This window comes from Centropristis striata, chromosome 4 (assembly GCF_030273125.1).
Source record: "Centropristis striata isolate RG_2023a ecotype Rhode Island chromosome 4, C.striata_1.0, whole genome shotgun sequence".
Taxonomy (NCBI): Eukaryota; Metazoa; Chordata; class Actinopteri; order Perciformes; family Serranidae; genus Centropristis; species Centropristis striata.
In genome coordinates, this window is record NC_081520.1 from 11,230,109 (window position 1) to 11,256,192 (window position 26,084).

Genomic DNA, 26,084 nt, shown 5'->3' on the forward strand with positions numbered 1-26,084 from the left:
TAATTAACTATTGTCGACTCTGTTGAAGTCGAGGTTATGCCCTTTGATTTTTTCCAACCCTCTCAGTCTGACCTTATATTGATCCCCCATTAACTCAAATCACATATGTTTTACACCATTTAAAAAATGGTTTTCATCTGAGCCATTGTCCAGAATTTGCTATGGAATAATTAAAGCATCCATCTATCCATGTATCTTATGTTTCCACCACTTTTCAATGCAAAGTGACACCCATGGTAACTACGTAACTAACATAAGCATGCATTGTGCATAACCGTCATGTACCTAACAATAAAAATTGAGTCACATTACGGTCACGGTACACGTTATTTCAACCCAAACAATGACCTTTTCACATTAAAATGTTAACTTAGTAAATAAAAACTGTGACTGTTACTTGACAATGTGTTGATATCCTGGTTGGGGCACTAATTTAGAAAAAGGTCTTAATAGGGTCACACACAACAACCTATGTGGTTATACGAGTTGAAGGACTTGGGTTTAAATGCTAAATTTAATTTAATATAGCAGAATCTTATTTGTTGCAATAGGATCAACTGAGAGAATTCCATATAAATGGTTACATTATGTATTTATGCCTATGCACAATGATTTTTGGGAATTTGAGTCTCTGCTGAAGGGAATACTTTCTTTAAAATCTGCCTTTTAAATATCAGATACTTTCTTACTCCCTGAGGTTTGAAATGTGTCTCTGAAAAGTTTGTTGCTTGATCCTATGAGGACGGCAGCATCTGTAGTTAACTGATTCACAGCATCTACAGCAGAAGTCAAGGCAAACAAGACACGTCAAAACATCTATAGAAACTTAACAAACCATTCCTGCAGCTTAATCCCCATTGATTTATGCTCAGCACTGTTTGTTCCAGTCACTCATAGTTTCTCCACAATATAGCTAAATAGACTTTCATATCATGCTCTCAGCTTGTCCTAGCTCTGAAGTCCCAAAGTAGTGTATTTAGCTTTAAAAGTGGTGATTTGATTGTTTTTTTTTTTTGGAACATACTGAGTGTATGGATGAACAGAAAAGTGGATTATGTTGCAGGAGTTGTTTGATAAGTTTCTACCTTCCTCCGTGACGAGGTAAACTTTTCAAGCTTTTGATGTTTAAGTCCCTTTAATCTGCTTGCATCTACTTAATACAGTTAAGTCATAGCATATTGTTTGCTTCATGAGTTATAGAAGTGGGCACATAGCCATACAGATATGCACTGTGTTGGTAGATGTACAGTATGTAACGCTGTATGTGCTGTGCGTGTATTGTGACCTCCCTCGAGGTGGTGTTTCAGCTCTGACTTCAATGCTGTGAGTCCTTTGGTCATCCCACTGTCTCTCTAACTAATGAGCCACAATGCATTGCTGTCCCCTCACACACTTTTCTGCTTGATTTCACATTTCTCCTTGCCTCTTTGAAGCCATTAGTTGAGACTGTTGAAACTCTCTCTATGTGTGTGTATGTGTGCCTTTACGTACACAGAGCACCAAACTCTCACCTGCTATGAATAATTGATCTGCTGAATCTAGGCCGCATGAGGTTTGTATGCAAGGAGGCAGCTGCTGCAGCAGGAGGGTACCTTACAGTGTGTTTTAACAGGAACATGTAAGAAGAACCAGGAGGTGGAGACTGGCGAACCGGAAAATGCCACCTTTCAGTGCAGGTATAGGTCTTTATTGACCTGATGGTTTCAAAGCAGTGCTGTGCTTCTTCTAAATCATTAATCCACAAAAGCTTTTAGTCGCATGTCCTCGAGCTGGGATGTGTTGTGTTTGTCTCCAAGGTTAGTGAATGTCATTTCTACACATGTCAACATGTTGCAGTTTTAATCAGCAGCGTCAGTGTCTGTTATTAAAAGGGACGAGGAGGTGGAACAGAGGTTGTTGACATTGGGGAAAACATGTCTCGGAGTTAACAAAACACTCAGCAACGCAATTTACTCTCTTTATTTTCTGTTGATAGCCAAGCAGCAAAACAATAACAATTCAGTAGCTAAAACAAATTGAATATTTGTCTGGTAAATAACGTGAAATTATTCATGTTGGTGAATGGACATTGCTAAGTCATGCAGTAAACTGCTCTCAGGCCATTCTCATGAGGATTATAGTGTTTGAGCTGACAGGTATCTGAAATGAAGGACACCAGGATAGAAATTCAGAGCAGATTGAGACAAATTGGGGGGTGCATCAGCATGTTATTACACTGATTGGAAAGTTAAAATAGCTTATTATATTTTTTTGTGTCACTGTATGAATTCCAAAGGGAAATCTTTTTTTACTTTTGGCTGCAGCCCTGCTTTGGCCATTCTGCCCTGCTTCTCTAAACACTGTGTTAATTTCCTAACTCCATGGGGAAATTTCGCTATTTTGTTTGGCCCCTTCCACAGAAACATCAAAGCCCAGGGTGAGTTAAAGAGCAGCAGCCCCGGAGCTAGTAATGATTCAATGCTCAGATTCTTCTTAAGGCAGATGCTCGTTGACACAAGGCATATAGTAAGGTGCCGTGCTTCATGGAGTAGCCACAGCACCAGTGCTGTAGACATGTTTCTCCAAGTCCACACTCTTTAAAACAAGTCTCCCCCTCTGCCTTAACTTAGCTGGAGTTACAGTTACAGGAAAACTTATTTTTGTCTGAGAAATTTCTTTGTCATTTGCTGCTTTTCTCTTCGTCCGTCTGCTCGCTGTCACAGTATCGCCACAAGTCAGCTGTCATTCTGACAGAGACACACAATGATTGGCTGTGCTGCACTCTGTCATTGACTTGCATGTGCATGATTGAACAAGACGCAGGGACTGGACGAGCCGGGCAGACTGACAACCATCCAGCCTGCTGCGGCTGAAAGCTATAAACTCCGTTCCAAACTCAAAGCGCAGCAGAGAATAACTGTCTCAAGTGTGTGAAACCCGGAGGCAGTTTGTGTGTGATTAGAGTCCTTTGTGGAAGTCTTGCGCTCAGTGTGTAACAGCTTAAAATGGGTTTAGTCCAACTATAAAAAGGCAACTTAATTAACAGCACTGATTTGTTTACATATTTAGATTTAGACAAGACAAAATCAGAGTTTATCCTTAATAAGTCTACAATTTATTCTCACTAAAACCAGACACAACAATAACAGCTGACCTGGCATGCCATTTTACAAGGTGATGGTCTCCACAACATTCTTATGTATTAGCCTTGCATTTTCCTAAAGCCCCAAAAGCATGTCGTTTCTGTAGGTAACCAGAAACTCAGCATGTGTTCAGAAATCCTCATATAATGGTTCATAATGATACTTTATGATAAACATAGCATTCTGTTTGACGTTGTGAAACATTTTAAACATATTGTTAATGTTGTGAAACAGAACAACTTGTTTAGGTTTTGAACCAAAACTACTTGAATAAGTTTAGGCAATGAAACTACTTGGTTAAGGGAAAGGTTGGTTCAGAACAAAGATTATGGTTTGGCATAAAATAAGTACTTCTGACATAGAAAATGACAGCTGCAATATATATCTACATTCATTATCCTTACAGCTTATCCGCTGTCTTACACATACAGTATGTAGTTGCCTTTTCATTCAGAAATAAATCCAACTGGACTGATAATGAAACAGATTCACCATGCATTTTAGTGCCACAATAGCTTGTGAGATGACACTGATACCACAGACCCATCTTGTATATTGTGAAACAGGCTGTAAAAATTTCTCTACATTGAAAAGCTCCTACATTATATCAAACACCTTCAACCATGAAAGATAATTATGAGCCACTCCACTGACGGGAATTGCATTATAAATGCTTTCTATCACCTGCTGAACTACATATGGATGCACTTGGGATGATTTATATAGGTTTGGTAGAACCATTAGTTTAGTTTGGCCAGTGCAGTGCAACACCGCCACAGGGAGTGCAATATATTTGAATCATTTGGCTTTGTGCTGTCATGATGAATGAATGTAGTGGGGGGCTGATAGTGTTGCCTCCAACAGCGGTGATTTGGCGTTTGGTGTCTGTGTCTGTTTGTGCATGGATGGTGTGTATGTGTGCCGTATGGCTCCTCTCGATATTCTGCTGTGAAGGTGTGAAGACCAGGGGGTACAGATGTGTCTGCACATGTAAGCAAGTGGCATTCGCACCTACAAGACATCCATTAAGTCTGTTAATTAAAACATAGATAATAAACATCTGTGGATAGCTCAGCCGTCCCCCTCTCTGCTGCCAAGGCCTCTCAGCATCTTCAAGTTCCATCTTTGAAATATGAGCTTATTCACCTGCACGTTCTCCACAAATCCTCCCTTTCATTCTCTACATGCTCCATATGGTGCCGCTTGTTCGGAAGAGTTATTTTTAGACCCTCTGATTCCTGAACTGGAGAAACACTGCTGTCACTCACATCGTCTCTGCTTTTTTTATGTCTGACTTCCCTCTGGTTTGCTTGTGATTTCATGCATTTGTATTGAGGAGAACTAGAACCAACCAGCAACTGTTGCAATTGTCTGTACAAACTTCCCTTTCTATCTCCATCTGCAGTTTCTTACCATCTTTTTACCTCCATTCCAAATGGTGAATCTGATGAGATTTATCGACAGGGACATATCATTGACCAGTCAATGCTGCTCACAATATCAAACAGCCATAAAATAGCTCTTAGCAGACATAAATATCAATAATGTGGGGAACACACAGATCCATTTAACCCTGACATAACTTGGCACTGTATATGCCAACCTGCTATGTGATTGGGCTCCAGTTCTCACCTGCCCTCTCTGCTTTAACCGTCCTTCAACCAGAAACATGAAGCAGCTCAGTCCCTTGAAGTGAAGCCAACCCGACAGAAGAATGATCAAATCATAATTAATGTGCGGGAAAGTGGTGACGCCGTTGAAGAGAGTTGACACTTTACAGTTTCACAGCACACACTGTGCCAACACACATGGCACGAATCAAAGGGAGCGTACAACAGAACAAACAAATAAAAACCAACAGTGCGAGCCCTGCTGGTCTGAAGAGCAGCTTGTGCATTATAAGTCAGAACTTTTTTCTTTTTTTTTTTACAATATCCTGAATCTCCAAAATCTAAAAAAGTATTTTTATGAAGTTTGGAGATGAGGTGAACTGAGGTAAAAGCTGATCGATTTCTCTCATAAAATCTTTATCAATCACAAAAGAGAAGCTGCAGAAAAAGAGACAGAGAAACGTTTTTGGAAACTCGAATGAGGATTTTCCAATAAAAAAATACTCATTATCAGGAAGATACCTTTAACATTTTCATCGTGTATACTAATTACACTAGCAGCTCTGTGTGACCTAATTTATTTGTAGCGTGTTAGCATGAGATAAGACATGAGGCCAGTTATGATTCTGCTCCACTACAGACAGAAACACACCAGCATGCACTTGTAAGCAATCTCTCTGTCTGCTGATGCCTCTGCACCAGAAGAATATCACAATGACGTGCTACATTTCTGAAATATTTCCATTCTGCTGCATTTCTCAGAGATCTCTGCATTGTCACTGTTCTCTTCCATTTCCCTTTCATTCACTAGAAGAATAGTCAGGCAACCTTATGAGCCAATATTGCCTGCAGTGGAGCCGGGGAATGGCAAATGAGACAAAATCTATAACGTTCTGCAGTAGACTGTGAAAAAACCCCGACAACAAATATTCCCGGGCAGAAGTGTTGCTGGTCACAGCTGTTGGCAGGAGTGTTCATGTGTGAGTTTGCTGTTCAGTCAGAAAATAATGGCAGTAATCAGTGCTTTTAACAAGTCAACAGAGACATTCTTCAAAAATGGTAATGAGAAACAACTTGAGTTGTGTGTCGTTATTGCCATTTCTTTATCCTTTAAGAATAAGTATTTGCGTTTGTGCTGTTGTTCCAACACTGTTAATTAAAATAAATATGCAATTATTGACCCTGCAAGAAATGTCAGACGCTCATGTTCTTTTCAGAGTTATTGTTCAGTTTGTTGTGAAGCCCAGGCCTATATAAACTCATATAAATACAAAATGATTTCATGTAAATATTTTATAGACGTTGCTCCTTATTGCAGCATTCAGTATTTCCTTGTTGATTAAAAGATGTCTGAGATTAAACAATGTCCCATAATGTTTGGTTTAAGATGACTTATTAGGGAGATGCATTAACTACATGAACACATAATGTGCTCTGAACAGATGGAGGAAGCATTCAAATTGTTGCAGTGATGTTAGTGCAGCTCTTTTTACCACCTCATCCAATATTGAAGTACGGCATCTTGCATGGCTTGGCAGTAGACAGAAAACGACAAGCTTAAGTCAGGGCTCATTCTAAAAGTGGGTGGGGGGTTTTGTATTTTGTGTTTTCATCTGCTGCTGTGGACATACTATCATAGCTGCCACCTTTCATGCAAGGATCAGATCGCAGGCTGGTGCGTCCTTTCACACTGTGTCAAGATTGTGCCAGATGCAATTTGTTGATTTTGTGGGCAGGCTCCCTGGCAAACCTGCGGCACACTTTGGGCACGCGGTGAGATCAAAAAGAAGCCATTATCATCACGACCACCCCCACCCCCCCACCCCCCACACACACACACACACACAAACACCCTAATCACAGAGGGGCTGTTTTCTTCAGAGGAAACTTATTGTTGTCGGGTCTTAGGATGGAAATTATTTAACTTTAGTTTTTATATCCAAACAATCTCTATCACATTATGTTGCTCATAACGGTCATATAAATACCCGTTTAATGACAAAAAAGAAAAGAAAAAGAGGAGCTCCAGGCGACATTTTGGCCGTTTGGTTATTAAGAAAGAAGATGATACTACCCACAAATTTGTTACCCCGGCTCCGCAATGTTTAACACCAGGTGAAAATCTGGTCGGTGCGGAAGTGAATAAAGACATTTTTAATGTGATCAAAACATTTTGTGGAGCTGTTTGAAATGTTTTCAATGCATTCTTCTCCAACAAGCCTGATGACGTAAAGAAACTGTGTAGAATACTTAATAATAAAACAAAACATCTGAGGCGTTCATAAGTATGGAGGGTTTTGTGGGTGTTTTACAGTCTCATGCTGGTTGCATTGCGTGCACTCCACTTAAAGACTGCAGATGCAGACACTTGCACCACAGATCACGACAGTTGATATTTACATGCTGAAAAGAACTCTTCCCAGCTCCTGCACGCTAATATAGCGATAACTACACTTATATCTAAGACACATGCTATGATCATGTCATGTTACAGCTGAATAAGTATTCTGGCACCTTTTATGGACTAATTCAAGCACTGCATTAACAGTAACACATCTCAGTTTCAAGTCATATAGATTTTTTTGACATAAAGGGAAACAAATACAGATAGCAGCATTGTGTTAAACCCCTATAACAAAGCACACCAATATAATATAAAGAGTATTCACCATATTACATATAGTGGCAGCACATTCAGCTCTACAGAATGATAACGATGCTCCTCAGATGGATAAGCCCATTCAATCAATAATCTAATACATTGCTTTGCCATTAATAACCACAGTGTGCATGAACATGACTGTAAACACCTTTTGAGTGTGGAGTGAGTCAAGACATTACTTCGACCCAGCCAATAGCAGCAGCGAAAACACCAGGATGCTTATCAGGGTCTTTGGAGAGACACAGGAAATTGAGTTTGTCCAGTCTCATTATGGGCAGAGTCACGCAGCTCTACAGACGTACCATTTCCCTCCCATTAGCAGAGATGTGTTATTCATGAGGGCAAATCTAGTGTGAACTATGCTTCACTGATATTCTACACAGTCACTTCTCTGTGTGTCACGGGAACCGAGCCATTGTGTTTTATTCATTTATTTATCTATTTCCTTTTCTGCACCCCAAAAGAAAAAAAGCGTACTTGGTGATGATGGGGTCACGGGGTCAAACGTGCTAGTGAAGGGCTATCAATAACATCTGTCATCAGTAACCAGCGGTAAAGGGAGGGAGGAGGGGGGTGATGGGAAGCTGTATTGGGGAGAGAGTTGGAGGTGAAAGACTTGACGAGAGTGTTAATATTGAGCCCAGACTCCAACTAGAGATAGCTGCGCCTTTTCCTTTCCAAAAACACATTATCTCTCTTTCAGAGCTTCTCCTTTATTCTGCCAAATTCCAATAGGCACTATTGGCATATATATGCTCCGTTGTGTCCAAAGCTATTTATATAATACAATCTGAGCTGAATGGCTCATTGTGCGAGCGCACAATGCAGTTATGACACACATTAATTTCTTACATTTCCATTTAAGGACAGCATTCCCACACAATACTTGTGTTTTCCTTTGTGCTGAGAGCCGGCCTCTGTATTCCAAGCTCTGTAAACAAGCGTCATTCAGCCTTTTATGGTTGTCACACTGACATGATCTGCCTCATTCATTCCCCAACCTGATGCACGCGTTAATGCTTGAGAATGTATGTCGTAGTGTATCCAGCGAGAGCTTATACATGCAAACATGCAGTAATACACATGTGTGAATGCCAATGTGAATTACATTTGTACTTAAAGTAGTGTAGGTGTAAAACATGGGGTGCTGAGATCAGCAGGCTGACAGGTGTTAAAGTCTCCTGTGGATGTGCATGTTATGCCAGCTTCAAAGGGGAGCACACATGCCCCAAGTAACGGGGTGTACGCTTCTCCCTCGTCACTTCATTTACATGCAGAAGAGACTGTGTGAGATACTTTGAGCATTTAGGAGCATCCAAATCATAAATTCACATCTTCTTAAGCACCATCAGGGATGAAAAGATTTTGCTCATAGGGAAGGTACAGAGGAAAATTTTACAGCCCTTATCTACATGTTTTCTTATGTTTTTCTCCTCTGCAAATAGAGATATTTTGCAAAGCAGTAAAAACAGCCATTTTAGAGGAACAGATTAAGCCCGGTAAAGAATCTATTACTTTGTCCTGACAAGCTGAGGGGAGTGAGAGAGGAGCAGATGCATCCTTGTGTCCAACGTGATTAACAGATCACTGATTCAAACTGTCTCACTATCTAGGCAGCATCTACATTCTCATTCTCTCACTTTCCCTGTGTATCACACTTATCACTGTCTGTCTCTCCGCTGCTCAGATCATTTTCCCGTTAGAGATCTGCTACCTAATTCTATTGACATGCATGAAGTAAAGTGTTAATGGAAATAGTTCAAGGCCTCAAAAAATATAATTACTGGAGTGAGGAGAAGTTTAATGAATAATGGAATCTCTTGGATGAATTCCTGCTAAGGCAGGTGATTGAAACTAATATCATTTCATCTCAGAACAAATGTAAAAGCAAAGGGCAGATTAAATTTGCGGTATTTTGTGTGTGCTTTATGAAAATGCTTTTTCGGTAAGGGTCAATATTCTAATAAAATGTGAAGCACAAAACACCAGCATCTCAAGTACTCTGCTGCTACTTAATGCAAATGTTGCACAAGCAGCGGCTGGAAATTTTACTGTGTCTTGTCTTGCTTATTTGTCTGATAAATAAAACAAACCTTTATTTCCCAAGAGTAATGCAAAACGTTTTACCTATTTACGCCGTTAGTAGGTGCCATGCTTGATACATCTTCATGGAAACGCAGCCAGAGAGAGAGATTGAGATAAAAGCAGGTGCAGAGTGACAAAATGTGATATATAAGAGTTGTATATTACTGGATATAGCCAGTAATATACAAAATGAAGCATGTCCTCATGCAGGTCAGGACATTAAAATCAAAAGTCAAGGCCTGTTCTAGTGATGACATAACATGTCATGTTCTCCAACACAACATATCCACATGCACACATGGAGATACACTCAGATTCAACCTTTTGACGGTGTTAAACTGTGAAGAATCACCTCATTTTTTTCCTGGTTTAGGAGGAAGCATGCATTTCCATTGTTGCCCAGTGGCAGGGCTTAACAAATAGGATTAGATCCGTGCCCGAGAGAGCACACTCCTGTTCAGGTGACACACAGCTCCATGCTCCAGCTCTGCAACTAGACACAGAGAATTACTGTTAAAGGTCAGTGGAGTCAGACGCTGAATGTCACAGCTTAGCCACAGTTTGGCGAGAAAATACATTAGATAAATACGCCTGTCTCTTGGTGGAGAGTAATTCTGCAGCTCCTGAATTTCCAGCATAAAAGACCCAGGATTACAGGGTGAGTTAAAAGGCAACAGAGGCATATCGATTAGAGGCAGTGAATCAGGCCTCAGCTATGCTGTGAATAATAAATTGAGTAGAAGACAGCCAAGGGTTGTCAGATGGAACTTTCACGACGGCCTGAGAACTGTGCTCATTTTTGATGCAGCTGTGGATAAGTCACATCTCCATTCTCAAGGATCTGGGGAATCATGTCACCGATCAGAAAGCGCCTCAGAGCAGCTTACTACTAGTTTAAATAAGCATTCCACGCCCCATTTAGCAGCACAAAAAGACTGATCACAGCCTCCGCTCGCTGCAATGGATGGACTCGGGGAAGGGATGGACTCTTAATAGCACATCTCCCTAATGTGGCAGAATATTGGAAAGGGTAGTTTCTGAAATAGCTGCATAGTTGTCAAATCAGACAAGAGTGTTGCATCAGGGATCCAATCAGCTTCACGGAGACGTCTTGTGATTCACTGGAGCAGGTGTTATTGTTTGCTCTCTTCAATAGACTCCTCATTGCGGCCCTAAACACACTCAGTGGATTCAGGCAACTTACTGTGACAGAGAGGGTCCATATGTGTAAGACGTGCTGTGGCACAAGTCGGACCAATTGGAGAGACAACATCACCGCTTTATGGAAAACAAAACAGAAAATTAATTTATGCAACACATGTCCTCTTTGGAACAAAACTAGAATATAAATGTATTCGCATAATCATGATGCAATCCCTTGTGGGGATTTTGGATTTTTTTGGGGATCTGCTCGATGTTTCCTGCACTGTGACCTGGGTTGTACCATTACATCAATTTTTAGTCACACTAACAAGATTGGATAGGAAAGTCAATGTGTCAGTCGATTGGTCGGTCCACCACCAAAAAAATGGTTGTTAAGAGTGAAGTATCTTCACATAATATTTGCTGTGAAACTCACCACAGACATCCAAGATCCCTAGGGGATACATTCTTTAATGATGTGCTGACTTTTACTTGCAACCAGCAGGTTACATTTCTTTTTTTAATTGCAAACCTGATGGCATTCTCATTAACCACTGCCTGAGCCAGACCTACCCATTAAGGGATATAAGCTGTTGTTTAGGTCTCTGGTCTCTGGGGGCCCACTTGAAAATACTTTTTTATGAAGAACTTGAGGCAATAACTAAATAAAAATAGCATTTCTAAATCTGTCATTTTTTTGCCAACATATAGCGACATAACAATAAACTCAGAGATGGCAAAATAAACAATTTAGGTCAGATAAGTGAGTGCAATTCTACAAAGTCATTTAGCAGCAGTTTTATCCAAAGTGGCGTACATTTCAAAGTTCATACAACACAAGCAAAGATCAAGTCAAAAGGCAACAGATAGTGAGGGCCATGGGTTAAGTTTGAGTCCCTTAGGACATAGGTGCTATCAGGCACATAAGTACAGTGAAAATAGTGCTTTCGAGGTTTTGCACTACCTTAACATGACCACTCATAGGGTCACAAATACTAGATTTCCAGGATTTCTAGTCTTTATATGTCTATTCGACATTATGTGTGTTTAAACTGCCCCCTCTGCCTCCCAGACTAAATCCATCTTACAGCCACCAGAAGTCCAGGGCTTGCCCTCACTACAGCTTCACAGAGCCACAATCCAAACTGTCAACTTGGTGTTTTTCATATATATTTCTCCTTCTCAAGTTTTGATCCAGACAACATGGCACTAACTTTAAATTTCAAGTAAATGCTCTCACTCAGCACTTAATTCATTTTCTTTTTTCTCTCCTGTCCGTCTTTGCTTGTGTGTGTTTGTGATTTATGTCTCTAATCTCCTCTTTCTCAACCTTCCTCCTCTTTCCCTCTCTCAACCTGTGGATGTGTGTGTGTGTGTGTGTGTGTTTGTGTGTGTGTGTGCTCACTGCAGGCTGTGGGCTGGAGTTCCTGCTGGTTCTCTGTGGGCTCGAGTTTTCCTGGTCCTGCCCCCGTCACTGTATCTGCTACACTGCACCCAGCACCGTCTCCTGCCAAGCCCATAACTTCCTGTCTGTCCCCGAAGGCATTCCTCCCGACAGTGAGCGCATCTTCTTACAGAACAATAAGATCCATCGCTTACTTCGGGGCCACTTCAGCGCCAATACGGTCACCCTCTGGATCTACTCCAATAACATCACATACATTGAGCCGTCCACCTTTCACGGCTTCACGCTGCTCGAGGAGCTGGATCTGGGAGACAACCGCCACCTGCGCTCCTTGGCTGAAGACACCTTTCACGGGCTGAATCGGCTCAATGCGCTTCACCTGTACCGTTGTGGGCTCAGTTCACTTCCTAACAACATCTTCCAAGGCCTCAGAAACCTGCAGTATCTCTACTTGCAGGTACACTAGACTGTTGTTTTCTGCTTCTTTTAACCAGAAAGACTCTATTAGGGCTGTCGCTTTTTCCACAACAACAAATTTGAACTAACACATATTCTATGTGAATTGATTCGAACACAACCCACGTAGCCTAATCCTAAAGTATGTTGTAAAATGAATGTGTTGTTTATTCGCAGTGCCTCCGCTGCCTCACTTGAGTGACAAGCTGGCAACTGCATTTTACAACATCAGCAAACAGCCTTACCTTTATCCTCAATTTTTCCATCTGTGGTGTCAAATCCAAAATTCTTTCACACATTACTTCTCGGATGGTTTGGTGTCATAATTATCCATTCAGCACTGTGTGTTAGTTTTCTCTTTTGAGAAAATAGCAACGATAGTCGAGTTTACTGCAGGCAACAGGGAATACAATAGGTCAGATGGACGCAACTGCCGGAGTACAAAGCACAGCCTGTAGTGCTTATTCACTGAGAATATTGAATTTGAACAGATGACCACACAATTTTATTATGTGCATAGTATGCTGATTCACAAAAGGTATTTATGGCTAGTAGGCACAGGCTAAAGGGGACATAATATGTTAATTCTAAGGTACAAACTTTGGGTTTCTACTTAAACACATTAACATAATGCAATGTTTAAGTCTTAGATTTGCTCATACTTAGTTAATGTTGTGAAACCTAACTAAACTGCAACTGAAAATTGGAGAGAAAGGAAGTATGGTTTCTCATGGGACACAAACTTTAGTCTCCTGGGTAAAAGTCCTGTGTTTGACCCATTTTTCCAACACATCCTCCTTCCTGCATGTACTTTATTGCTCTTCAACACAACAACTTCTACTATTAATACTACTGCTAATAAGACTGCATGTGACAGAGGAGTGACAGCCAACCTGAATGGCTTGTTGAATCCCATGTTTTCTGATCCAGGCAGCCCACAAAAAACTGGGTTACCTTATTTCACAGTCTGTAGGTTAGTAGGCAGTCCAGATACCCAAATGTATGTGCTCAAGCATTGAAAAATGACTTTTCATGATATGTCTCCTTTAAGGTTACAGTAGTTCAGTAGAATGATGTTGGAATGAAATCACTGCTTATGTAATCATGTGATTGTGTGCTCTCTGCATCCCCTCAGGATAATCATCTCAAGTTCCTGCAGGATGACACATTTATGGACCTCCACAACCTGAGCCACCTCTTCTTGCATGGCAACCGTCTGTGGAGCCTGAACCAGAACACCTTCAGAGGCCTCCGAGCCTTGGACCGACTGCTTCTGCACCAAAACCAGATCGAGTGGGTTGATCGCCTTGCCTTCCATGACCTGAAACGTCTCACCACCCTCTACCTGTTCAACAACACCCTGATACAGCTGTCCGGACAGTGCTTGGACACACTGCCTGCATTGGAATACCTGCGCCTCAACGACAACCCCTGGTCATGCGACTGCAAGGCTCTGTCGCTATGGGAATGGTTGAAGCGTTTCCGAGGCTCGACGTCTTCGGTGGGTTGCCAGGCACCTCCTGAAATGGTCGGGAGAGACCTCAAGGAGCTGCGCAAGGAGGACTTCCCCAACTGTTCACCAACTGTACCCAATTCTGAGTCCAGAGCCCAGACTAACAATTTATCTGGCACGGTTAATCCATCTATGAATCGTGGTGTAGTGGTGGGCTCTGGAGGGCAGACCCACGTAGTGCACCCCTCGAGGCCCGGCCGTTCTCGGAACTGCACAAAGCCTCGTAACAGGGTGAGCAAAGGGAAGGGTGACAATGAGGTTCATCACTCAAAGGAGGTCATGGTAGACAAGGAGGATTCCTCCCCAGATTTCACAGACGGGGGCAAACATGACCACACGTCCCCAGATGGCACCGTCACACGGAGGAAGCACAAGTGCACTCCCCGGACCACTGTTCGCCCCCCTAGTGGGGTTCAGCAAGCCAACAATAGGGCAACCATATCCCAGTCATTACTACATGTCTGTGCCCTTTTTGTGGCCTTGATAACGACAAATATTGACTTCATTCTTCGTTGACCTTCAGAGGGTTTGGCAAATGCTAATCACAAAAAAACACAGCCCTCAGACCCTCTCTTGCTCCTGCACTACAAGGCCTGTGTGTCTTTTATGTATGTGTGTGTGAGTGTGATTATATGTGTAAATGTAGTGTAGGGAGCTTTACTGTTCAGACTGAAACAGGCATCAAAGCATCAAACATCTACAACAGAAAGACTCGCAGCACAAAAATCGAAGGGACTAAGAGACAGAGAATGATAAAAGGTTAATGCAGAACAAGCTTGCACTGCCACTTATGCCAGTATGATTTCATATTCATATGTCCTGGTATCTTATGTATTTTTTTACTTCTGTTTTTCACTCAAATGGAGCTCAGATAACCAAAATTTGGTGAAAATTGAGGAAAAGAGGGAGAGATGACAGAGCAATTGAGGTAAAACTCATTAGCCAGTTAGCTCTGAGACAGATAAGCTAGATCTTCAAGTGCTCCATCCAGCTTTAATTTTCAGTTCACAGTTTAAAAATCGTTATCAAGGAGTGCAAATGGTAAATACCCTGTAAAGCCTCCAGTATCAGTCCCATCTTGCTCTCATCCTCTCTGCCAAATGTATTTTGTCCGAACAATTGGGTGTAAGCTTTTCTCATAAACAAAGGAGTAAAGTAAAAGCATGGCAATAAATTGTCGGTCAGTATCAGACATGGGAATGTGCCATTCCAACAAAATGTAAATCTATAGTCAGAGTTGTTTCAAGGCTATAAACAACAACTACTGTCTACCTAATTCTGACTTTTTTTCTGGCATTTTCCTGACCATTCTGCCTCTTTAACAGTATTCCTCATTTGTATTACATTTCTGCACACATCTTTGCTTCCATCTTCGTTTACACCACTTTCCTTCTTCTGTGCAACCGAATACTAAGCTGCTAATTGTTTCGAGATGACGAGGACTGCCATGCGCTATTTTCATTTGCTTGGAAAACAATGTGTGTCTCTGGGAGTTCAAGCTGTGAATATTGAAGAAGTCTGTCTATATCTTGTGTCAGATGTTGTTCATTTGATTTTTTCTAAGACACAAAATGGACCTACAGAGACGGATCCCTGCTGCGGGGCCAACAGGAGCCTTAGAGGTGGAGGGTCAAAGGGGGCTTTCTCAGTTTCCCAGTGAGGTTGTGCTGAACTGAACCCTCCTCAGTCGGGGCGTACCTCTCTCATTGAGAACGTGAGGAACGCATTTTCTTTCCTAATCACTTAACTTCAAAAGGAAAACAAGAACAAGACTCAAGAAAAAAAATGCGTGTGTACCTTCAATGACTCATGTGTTCAATAAAAGATTTAAAAAAACAAAAAACATTTTGAATGGAGCATGGCAAAAAAAAAGATCATGCAGAGAGAATTATGCCTCTTAATTAACTGATGTGATTGTCTATGGATGTGGGGATCCAAGACCAAGACAATCGCTTCTGAAGTAACAAGGCGATGCAGTACATTGCAAATCGACAGATGGACAATTACGGGACATCTTGCTGTACTTCTGGAGCTTTTGTGCCTCCCTTAAATCTACTGATAAGATGGTGTTTGTATCAATGATGTGAACCTTACCAGTAACAATGGAGACAAGAGGACTTCTTGCAGTGCTGATATTAATCATTTACTGTATTACTATGAGAAAAACAATATCAGTGACATTGATGATGATAACAGGGTTTTCTGCTCCTCCGGTCAGGGGGAGTCTTTCGATTTTTTGATTTTCTGGTGATTTGTTTATTTACGTATTTTTCATGTTATATTTTTAGAACCTTTTATTTGTTGATGCACAATTCCTCACCTCCCGATTTCTTGTTCTACTGTATGCCTCTTCATCTTCTTTCTTTGCCATAATTCAATTGTTCAGTAAGTTATCATCAGAAAACAACAGTACAAAAATGTTTATAAAGATATTAAAATCTATATCTTCTTATGTCTACCGTTGCAGTCTGAGTCTGTTTATTGCTCCACTGAAGGTTTTATAGACATGTCTGGAGTAGATAAAAGCCAAGCTTGATCCCCTTTTCTTGCTTTTCTTTTCTTTTCTTTTAATTAATTTAAACTACAAATTGATTTTGCCAGTAAATTTTGTTTTGTTCCCCCTGACTTCGCACTTGCTTGCGATTTGTCTCCCCTGATCAGACCTAAAGTAAACTAAAGCTGCTTGCTACAAACAGATCCAATCCTTCTGCACACATCTCGGTTTATGCATACATTATACAATGTAAACATTAATAAAATGCTGGCTACAAAAGGATTAAAAGAGCCCATTTTATCAACATAATAAGGAAGCTACAGGCCAACCGGAAGAAAAGGTAAGATTCAAAGACATCATGCAGACTGTGGGGTGATATATTGCGCTTCAATAAATCATTTGAAACCGCTAAGGATATTAATGAAAGTGTCACATGGAATCTGTAGATATTCCAGGCTATTATTATTATTATTAATGGACCTTTAGAACATAAATTCTATTTCCTCTTCTTTAAAATCCTCTCACTGTGATAGAAATTGATTCACAAGTAAGTGTTTCATTTTACATTTTTTTCAAAAATTGTGTTCAATGATAAATGAGCACAGAAGGACTGGTTCTATGCACGGATGAGAGTGCACTGTAATTAAATTCAAACTGATAGCAGGTCTGGCATCTGGTGTTTGATGCTCATCTCCTCACGAGCTTTCGCCCCCGTCCCACTCATTCAAACACCCACCACATAACTCCTCTTACTCTGCCTCTCCCACTGATTTAGCTTTTCTTTAAAATATAATTTAATTTGGGTGCAGGATTAAACATTTTATTCTTGGAATAGCACAAAAACTGTGCAAATGAAAGAAATAAATTACATTAATAAAGCTATACCCAATTCTATTACACTAAATTCTCCCTTGGCCTGAACCCAAAGCTCACACAAATCTTGCCAGTTTTCTGGTATTGATGATTACCGAATGAATTTTTTTTTATGTGTTTCAATAGCACTAAATGCCTTCAATTTGACAGTATATATGTAGATTTTTCCAGACTCTGAGTCAATCTCATCCATAATGATCAAGTCCAAAGTCAGCAAAGGGTGATTTTCTCTTTTCCATGTTCATGTTTGAGTGAACTGAATGAGTTGTTAAATGATAAACAGGGAAAAAATGAGGCATCCCTGCATCCATTTGTAACTATTTGCAGGAGCTGATGGGGTGTGGATTCTCTAATAAGCTTGTTCACATGCACACAAACATCCATCACTGTAATTTAGCAGAAAAAATGGAAAAGTGCACTTGCTAAAGTGAAGTACATAGAACTTCATAAATCTGAGAGCACCATGCCTATTTGCTGTGCTCAATGGAACGTTTTACATTTTCACACAAACTTTTTACATTTTATACTGACTGTAGGTTAAACTCAAGGTGAGACTGAGTTTAGTTTTATAGGAAAGCTGTAAATAGTTAAATTGTTTCAAGAGATTTATTGGAATAAATTATGTACTGACTGTTTATAGGATGGAAGTTTAACTGTCCAGCAAACTGCTAGTGAAATTGTTCAACTTTAGCATGAAAATAATTACTGACCTCCTTATCAATATGCGTAATAACCTCAACTCAAGGTCAGTTTGCAAGAGTTGTTGCTCAAAAACACGTGATGACACCCGAGCCTGTTCCATTCACTGATAACGGCCGTGACCCGTGGGTGAAAGAACTCATCCCAGCTACTCCAGCTTTCCTCTTTGGAGAGTGCTGTCTTTCAGGTGTAAACATATGATCTTGAAGGAATAGCTCCAGATTTTTGAAAACATTCTTATTTGTTTTCTTGCAGAGAGTTAGATACCTCTCTCCTTTGTGTCTGTTACGGAACTACAGCCAGTAGATGCTTAATTTAGCATAAAGACTGTAAACAGGGGGAAACAGCTGGTCTTGCTCTGTGCAAAGCATAGGCGGTTTAAAAGGTGGAGCTTTAGTCCCAAATGTTATTAGCAAGGTCCTGAATATTTAACTGTTCATTACGGGCGGCATTTTTGCGCTGAATTCATAGCTCAAAATCATAGCTGCATACTGTTTTCACCAGCCAAAGTTCTGAGTCCAGCCTGCCAGACTCGCTGCCTCCCTCACATCCCAAACAACAAGTAATGCCAGATGACAGAGCCCTGCAGGTATGCCTCAATATGTAACGCTCCCATTTTATTCAATCAGTGGCAGCTGATAATAACTGTTCATTAGCTCTTGCTTCAGACACAGAGTGGCTGGAATAGTTGTTAAAAAATGGATGGCGCATTTCTTTATGTTTTCCATTAAATCTGGCAGTTATTATTATTCCCTCCGTGGTGGTTATTTTTAATTATGCTGATTTTTCTTCTTTAATGTATTGCTCCTTAAGGTACTTAATTTAACAAAGTGAAGTAAAATACCAATTATAAGGTTGAGTTATATTGTGTAAATTATAGCAATATCTTTATGTTAACTCAAATATGTTAAAGGAGGCAAAGGCAATATTTTCACTAACTAAAATAATAATGTATTTATACAGCCCTAATTTATCCAATCAAAGTGTGACTCCAGACTCAGGGCAAAGTCTCAGATCTCCCCTGACCCTTGAACTGCCCCTAATCCAAAAGGTAATGAAGTCCAACAACTCTAAAGCTCACTTACTAACATGTTACATAACCAAGCAGAAACTTCCAGGGCTGAAAAAATGAAGACAACATGGAAGTGCCAAAAACTGGCAGAAAACTGCAGAAATAAACATGTTTTCAGTCTGGTACAAGGAACAGGTTCGGCCTCTACAGCTAATTTACCCATTCATGACAACTGTTGAGGGGGTGAGTTTTTATATAACTAACCTGTTGCTTATTATATGAAATTTATGCATAAGGACATAGCTGCCTTTGGTGACAGATGGGTGCCCTCGCAGATGGCTTATTCCAGCAACCAGGCTTCGTTCAGCCCGCCTCATCACACCACCGCTCCACCTCCTGGCCCTGGTTAACCAGGAGTTCATAAGAGTCAGTGCATGTCACGGAGAATACGCCCATATTTTAGACATTCTATGGTTGTATCCGGTTTGTTAAATCGATACAAAAATAAGTACAAAAAACAATCAGTAGTGAGGGGTGTATGCTTGAGGCCGGAAGGGGAGGTCAATTTTCTTTTTTACTGTTGCAGTTTTATGGCAAGCTAATCTAACAGTCTCCTTTTTTGTTGACTCCTTTTGATGTTCCAAGCATCAGCTGTCTGTTATATCAAAACCAATCACAGCAACTGGAAAGAAGCCAATTTTTTTTTTTAAATAGTCAGTTCACAGCCGGGAAATGATCAGGGAGGCCATTCACACCCAATGCCAGTGGCAATTCTTGAATGGAGACAGAGGTTTAAAACCCCTCAGCGTTCCAACAGCCTGCCCTGCCAATGTTTTCTTTCAGAGGCTGTGGTGGGCTGGTAATATAAATATAGATCCAAGATAACCATTGGTACCAACCGTGCCACGATATCTCGTCCGGAAATTGGTGAAATACTGCTCAAAAGAAAAAAAAGTGGTTTCAGACTTCAAGATATGAAAGATATGAAAATGGGTTCTATGGGTACCCACAATTCTTTCCTTTACAGACATGCCCCTTTTATGCTGATCCCATTCAGTTTGGGGCAAGAACCAAGCAGCACAAATGTGTTATTTTCACCTATTGTATTTGAATATTTCTCCATACTGGGGTCCCTTAACAGTCTTCGAATTGCATAAATTGGATATCACTGGAAAACTGAGACTCTTGTGGATTCAATGAGAGCAATCTTATTGATGTGTGTAACTTCACATTCACATGGTAGAGACCAAGGGCACATAGAGGATGTATGGCTTTCCTGGGTATACTGACAATAAGAGGTTTCAAAGGAGGGATTTTTCTATGGTGTTCCTCAAGGTCTTTGGTGGAAAACTCTCTAAAATACCACATTAGGACACATATCTATAAATTCCAGTGTCCAATAGTCATATTTAGCACCAAATCTGTGTAACAAATTAACCCAAAAGATGCTGCAACGACATAATTGGCATATCATAATGTTATAAACCCTCATATTCTTTAATCATTTTACTTTATGATTTGATTAGTTAACTGTTTTATTTTACAGATTTATGACCAGAGCAACTCAACACATAGTGCTTAGCTTCTATGTGTTATCTACCGTTGACCTGTTATCTCCCCCTAAAAATCCCCTGTCCCCCACCCTCTATTTTCTATAAAAGGGTGCAGAATGTAAATGGGGTTAAATCTACCCCTCATACACAGTACAACAACCTGTTTTCATGTGACCAATGTGACCACACTCGGGTCTTGTAGTGACTGCGTCAGTTCCTTTCCCTCATAAAGAGCATGAGATGTTTTTGAAAGCAATAAAAACTTTCCAAAGTGGACCTTGAGTTGAGTTAGGACTATGTTGCTTGGTTGTTTGGAAACACTGATACAACCATTTCCATATGCAAATGTAACCTTTAGAAAATGTGTTCATGTTTTAAAACTGAACGCCCAATGACACTTCACCTCAGGCTGTCATTATCTATCACAGTTAAAAGACAATTAGACATTTTAATGTGATATTAATTCATAATATGGTCTACTACTTCAATTAGGTAATCACTGCTAAGCTCAGAAAGCTTTTACAGAGCAAGTAACACCTGAGTTTTTCTCAACATGCTAATTACCCTTATTGTTGGACTAATGAGGCTGAAGTAAATGCTGATAAAAACCTGGAAATAAAACTTGGGCACCGTTGTTGCATTCATTTCCAGGCAGAGTTATCTTGTCGGTGGAGAGATTTACACAGAATTGTTTGATTTTCCTCAACTTTGAGGTAAATTAGTATCTGACTCACAGATACTCTCATCTGACTTGACCTAGTTATTTGGAAAGCACATCAAAGGCAGGGACGTAATTGTAATTGTCTCGTTGCAGGAGGAAATCCAAGAGCTATACAGTGAGGACCCAGTTCAGCTGGCAGATCCTCTGTGTAAAAACAGGTAGGACACAGACTGTATCGTTAGAAGCCGGAGCCAAAATGCTGCTGCATAATTAAAAGATGGGATGAGGAGGAATAAGGCCTAAAATGTGAAATGTGGTATCATTAAGAAAATGAGAGAAGCGGAGGGAGAGAGCGGGGGGCTAGCGTACATCAGTAATTGAGCGGTTAGAGGACGGGGAATTGGCTGGGATTCATGGGGGAGGAAATGACACACAAAGGAAAGACAACCACATATGTGATATCACAGAAATGAAACAGTTGTGAGGACAAAGGCAGAGGAGCAGTGAAATCGTACATAAAAGTGTTGTTTGATACATCACAACCCTCCAGGAGTCTAAATATATCATATATGTAGATGCAATCGTCAGCACCACATAGCCCTTATTTCACATCCTCACAACACACCAAGGGCCTCCCAATATAGCACCAGCATGTGCGATTTCACATCACCTATTCATGCAGGAGAGAGGCAGCGTGTTGATTCATCCTAAGGCGTGACAGTACTGTGGGAGCGCTGCTCCCTGACAGAAATACCCCACCAAAAAATGCAGCCTTTGACAATCTGTGCCCATTCCTTGGCTTTTAATTGACTCACTGTCACTTCTGTGTGGCTTTAATTAAAACCAAGCAATTAGAAAATTGAAAAGGAGATGAAGAAAGTGGGTGAGCTGGGAAGGGAGACGGCGCACTGGGGGATATGATAATTAAGAGCAGACACACCACAAAATGCCTCAACACTTGCACCTAGTGTGACTCTCCGTTCCCTCTCCTTCTACGAGTCCCACTCTCCCCACTCAATCACAAAGCTAATATCACCTCTTTCTCCATAAAACCCTTTCTTATTCCAGCTCTTTTATTTTGTCTATTTATTTAGCTTAAAATCCCCCCAGAGCGGTGGTGTGCTCCAATTCTCCAAACCAGCCAGCCTGCATACTAAACTGAGAGGACTTGAGCAGCCCAAGGCCACATCACCACCTGCATGGATTAGAGGCTCGCTAATCCTCTCATGTTTGACCTCAAGTCAGACGGAATATGCAGAAAAATTACTGAAAGTCAGCGTGGCATGTTTCTCCATAACAATACATCTAGGTTAAATGATTTTTTTTGTAGTTGGTGGAGGGAGGGGCTGGTTAGTGCAGTGCTACTTTTCATGAATCACATTTCCCTGTTGCCGATTTTACAGCGGAGAATGCTGACTGTTGTGTGCTCTGCAGTGCCCATGGCTTGAGCTGATTTACCAGGAAACTTTCAACTTCTGCAAAGAGCTACATTTAATTTAAATCACCTCGCAACTTGGGACTCTTTTGCTATAACAGTGTACTCAAACCAACACTACTGCATTAAGACCCACAGGCAGGGAAAAGATATAGACCAAGCTGCATTGATATTTTCATTTTCTTACTAAATTCATGCTATTTTTATTTACCTATATCAGTGTCAACAGACTAATAAAAGGTGGGAAATCCACAGTTAATGATTGTTCATAGGTTGGTCTGCTGTTTATTTTGAAAAACAGATGCTAGTTATCACTAGCATTCAGTTATGCTGGTTGCAAAAAACAGGATGGCAACGGCATTAATGCTAATATCAAGGTTTAAAAACTACAACCTTTACGTTTACATGGTCTATGATACCACCACCATGCCTCTGCACAGGTGCACTGGGGCATGCTTGTGATATAGTAGGTGAGCCTAATCATGTGTTAGATGGACAACAGGCCTCATGACTCATTCAGATTTCTACCTCTGGAATATACCTTTGTTTAAAGTCCCATTACATCAAAGACAGTGCCCTTGAAATGGCAAAACCACATCTGTCATGGTTTTCTTTTTGTTTTGGGGGGTAAAATAGTCTAACAAAGATTGGTCTCAAATTATGTACTAACTAGTGTGCACTAAGCCCCATTTTAACTACCTTATGCCACTGCCCCATGGTAGAAAACTTGGAAAAAATTACAATTCTACAATTATCCAAAGTGACATACATTTAACAGTTAATACAACACAAGCAACAAATGAGCAGGCAATGCGATATTTATTGTTGTCATCTGTGTAGAACAAGTGTGAAGGTGTTCAGTAAAGAGTTGGCTCTTCAGTCTCTTCTTAAAGATTGATAAAGGCTACCATCACTGAGAACAGTTTAACAGTATATTCAGATAAACACTGAAAGATGTAGGTGTCCACTGGAAAATGTGAGGCCTTTTAAAGAAGTCTTTTCTTCAGAAAGAAAAAAAAGTTTTTGTGTTGTTTTACATATATAATCAATTCTCATTTGCACCTAATTCATTATCATTGTATACTTTTGTGGCGATTTACAATAATGAACACAGTTCTGAGTGAAAAAATGACCTGACCTAATAATTGACAATAAGTAGTCTCTGAATAACTCTGAATTGACTTTATAGTAGATAATGATAAGTCACAGGAGAGCAGAGTTGAAGACACCATATTCATGAATCATTACGTAATGATTAGTTTATGAAAAGGCTATCTGAATCGAATGTTATGCCTCAGAGACCCCAGCTGCTCCAGCTAAAACAGACCCAGCGAGCAAAGATAGCAAAGTGGAGAAAAGAGTCAAGCATTAGCTGCAAGGGTCCAGTAGTGTAGGGTCAGGGAACTAAACATGTCAGAAAAAAATCCTCAACTAGAGGAAGTATGAAGGGTCAAAGTTGGACCAGGCACTGGGTCTGTGAACTGAAATGGATCTCCACTGTTTTCAAGTTTGCCTAAATGGAAGATTTTCTTTCAACCTGTTTGATTGTCTCACCACTCATCTTTCATCTTGTCAGACTTCTTTTAGCAACGCCATGGGGTTCTCAGATCTCAGCCATTTCATTTGGTTAGAACAATGTTATTAATGATGGCTAAAACTTTAAAAATAAGACCCAGGCTGTGTAATTCCCCTCTGAGACAGCAGCACTTCTCTGTTTCTCCTATCGAGCTCACATCCTTGCTAAAAAGGCTCTTTGGTCTGCTTTTATCCTGATCAATGCCAACAATTAACACACACAATCAATTGAGGAGGCCTGAGGAACACAGACGTCGTCCTTTGAGTGTGAAGCAGCCGTGGCGCCCATCACTCCTGGAGGGGTCCACGCTCCAGTCAAGAGGCTAATGACACACACAGCACTTTCTCTCCCCCCAACAATTAATCACCCCTGTGGTGGATTTGACAGAAGGAAAACTCCTTTTCACAGCAGCATCTTATTCCGTCCTCTTCAGGGCGGCAGATTAGATGTGCCTCTGTGTTCTGCAGTGAATATATGCCTTTATTCAACATATAACTGTAACATAATGCCAAAAAATGGCTTAATATATGTATGAAAATCTATCATAAAACATGTAGGTAACTGTAACATGGTATACCATATTCAAGAGTGATTTTTATTCTTATATAGAGAAGGTGATTTTGGCTTAATTTTACCTTTACAGTATTTTATATATTTCAAAAATCCTAAAAGCACCATTTACTGTCAAAACCTTTCATGAGATCAAAGTGTGCATCTGCCAGTCTTTAAAATTATGTGCAAATAACATTATAGGTCTGTGATAATCCTGTGATCACAAGAGGCCAAAACAAAAATGATGATATACCAATGACACATCTTCAAAAGGATCCACTGGCCACCGTACTCTAGATAATAGATAATCTTGAGATAAAAGAGGCTAAAAACAACAACAAATGTTTGGGGAAACCAAAACTCTGGCGCCATTTGGCTACAAATACTAACTTAAGCCATCACTGCAGTTGAATAAAAGTCACTAACTATGTTGTTGAGGAAAAATATGAAGTCTGGCAAAATAGTTAGAGTAGATGTCCATGAACAAAGACGACGAGGAGTCTTCTGTAGCTGGAAAGTAAAGGGAAGCCTGTTGCTGTAATCTTTTAAATCCAACTGGGAAATTACAGTGCAAGTATTTAGTGTATAGTGTACCAGGTATCAATAAAATACTGAGTACAAATATTTACTACTAGATGTTAAGGAATAAGATGGTAACAACTTTATGTTTTAAAAGGCACTTAGTTTAGCCCTTAGTACTTTATGAAGTACACCTGTTTTACTGCTCATTAATGCAAATATCTAATCAGCCAATCACATGGCAGCAACTTAATGCATTTAGGCATGTAGACATGGTGAAGAAGACCTGCTGAAGTTCAAACTGAGCATCAGAATGGAGAAGAAATGTGATTTAAGTGACTTTGAATGTGGCATGATTGTTGGTCTAAGTATTTCACAAACTGCTGGTCTACTTGGATTTTCCCACACAACCATATCTAGGGTTTACAGAGAATGGTCCGAAAGAGAAAATATCCAGTGAGACAAAATGCCTTGTTGATGCCAGGGGTCAGAGGAGAATGGCCAGACTGGTTCAAGGTGATAATAAGGCAACAGTAACTCAAATAACCACCTGTTACAACCACGATATGCAGAAGACCGTCTCTTGAACCTTGAAGCAGCAGAATACCACACCTCCACTTTATTAGGTACATCTTGCTAGCTAATAAAGTGGCCAGTCAGCGCAGTTTTCAATTATTGGAAATGACAGGTTTTGGAAACAGCTTTATTTTACAT

General features: G+C 40.4%; 1 protein-coding gene across 1 annotated transcript in view; it reads left to right on the forward strand.

Annotated features, from left to right (window-relative positions):
• Positions 1-16,452, forward strand: part of rtn4rl1b (reticulon 4 receptor-like 1b) — a 154,803-nt gene extending 138,351 nt beyond the window's left edge. Inside the window, exons 2-3 of the mRNA XM_059331397.1 lie at positions 12,033-12,484; positions 13,619-16,452. Coding sequence (XP_059187380.1) covers positions 12,033-12,484; positions 13,619-14,512 — 1,346 coding nt within the window. The 3' untranslated portion in view covers positions 14,513-16,452. The remainder of the gene's footprint in view (positions 1-12,032; positions 12,485-13,618) is intronic.
• The last annotated feature ends 9,632 nt before the right edge of the window (positions 16,453-26,084 follow it).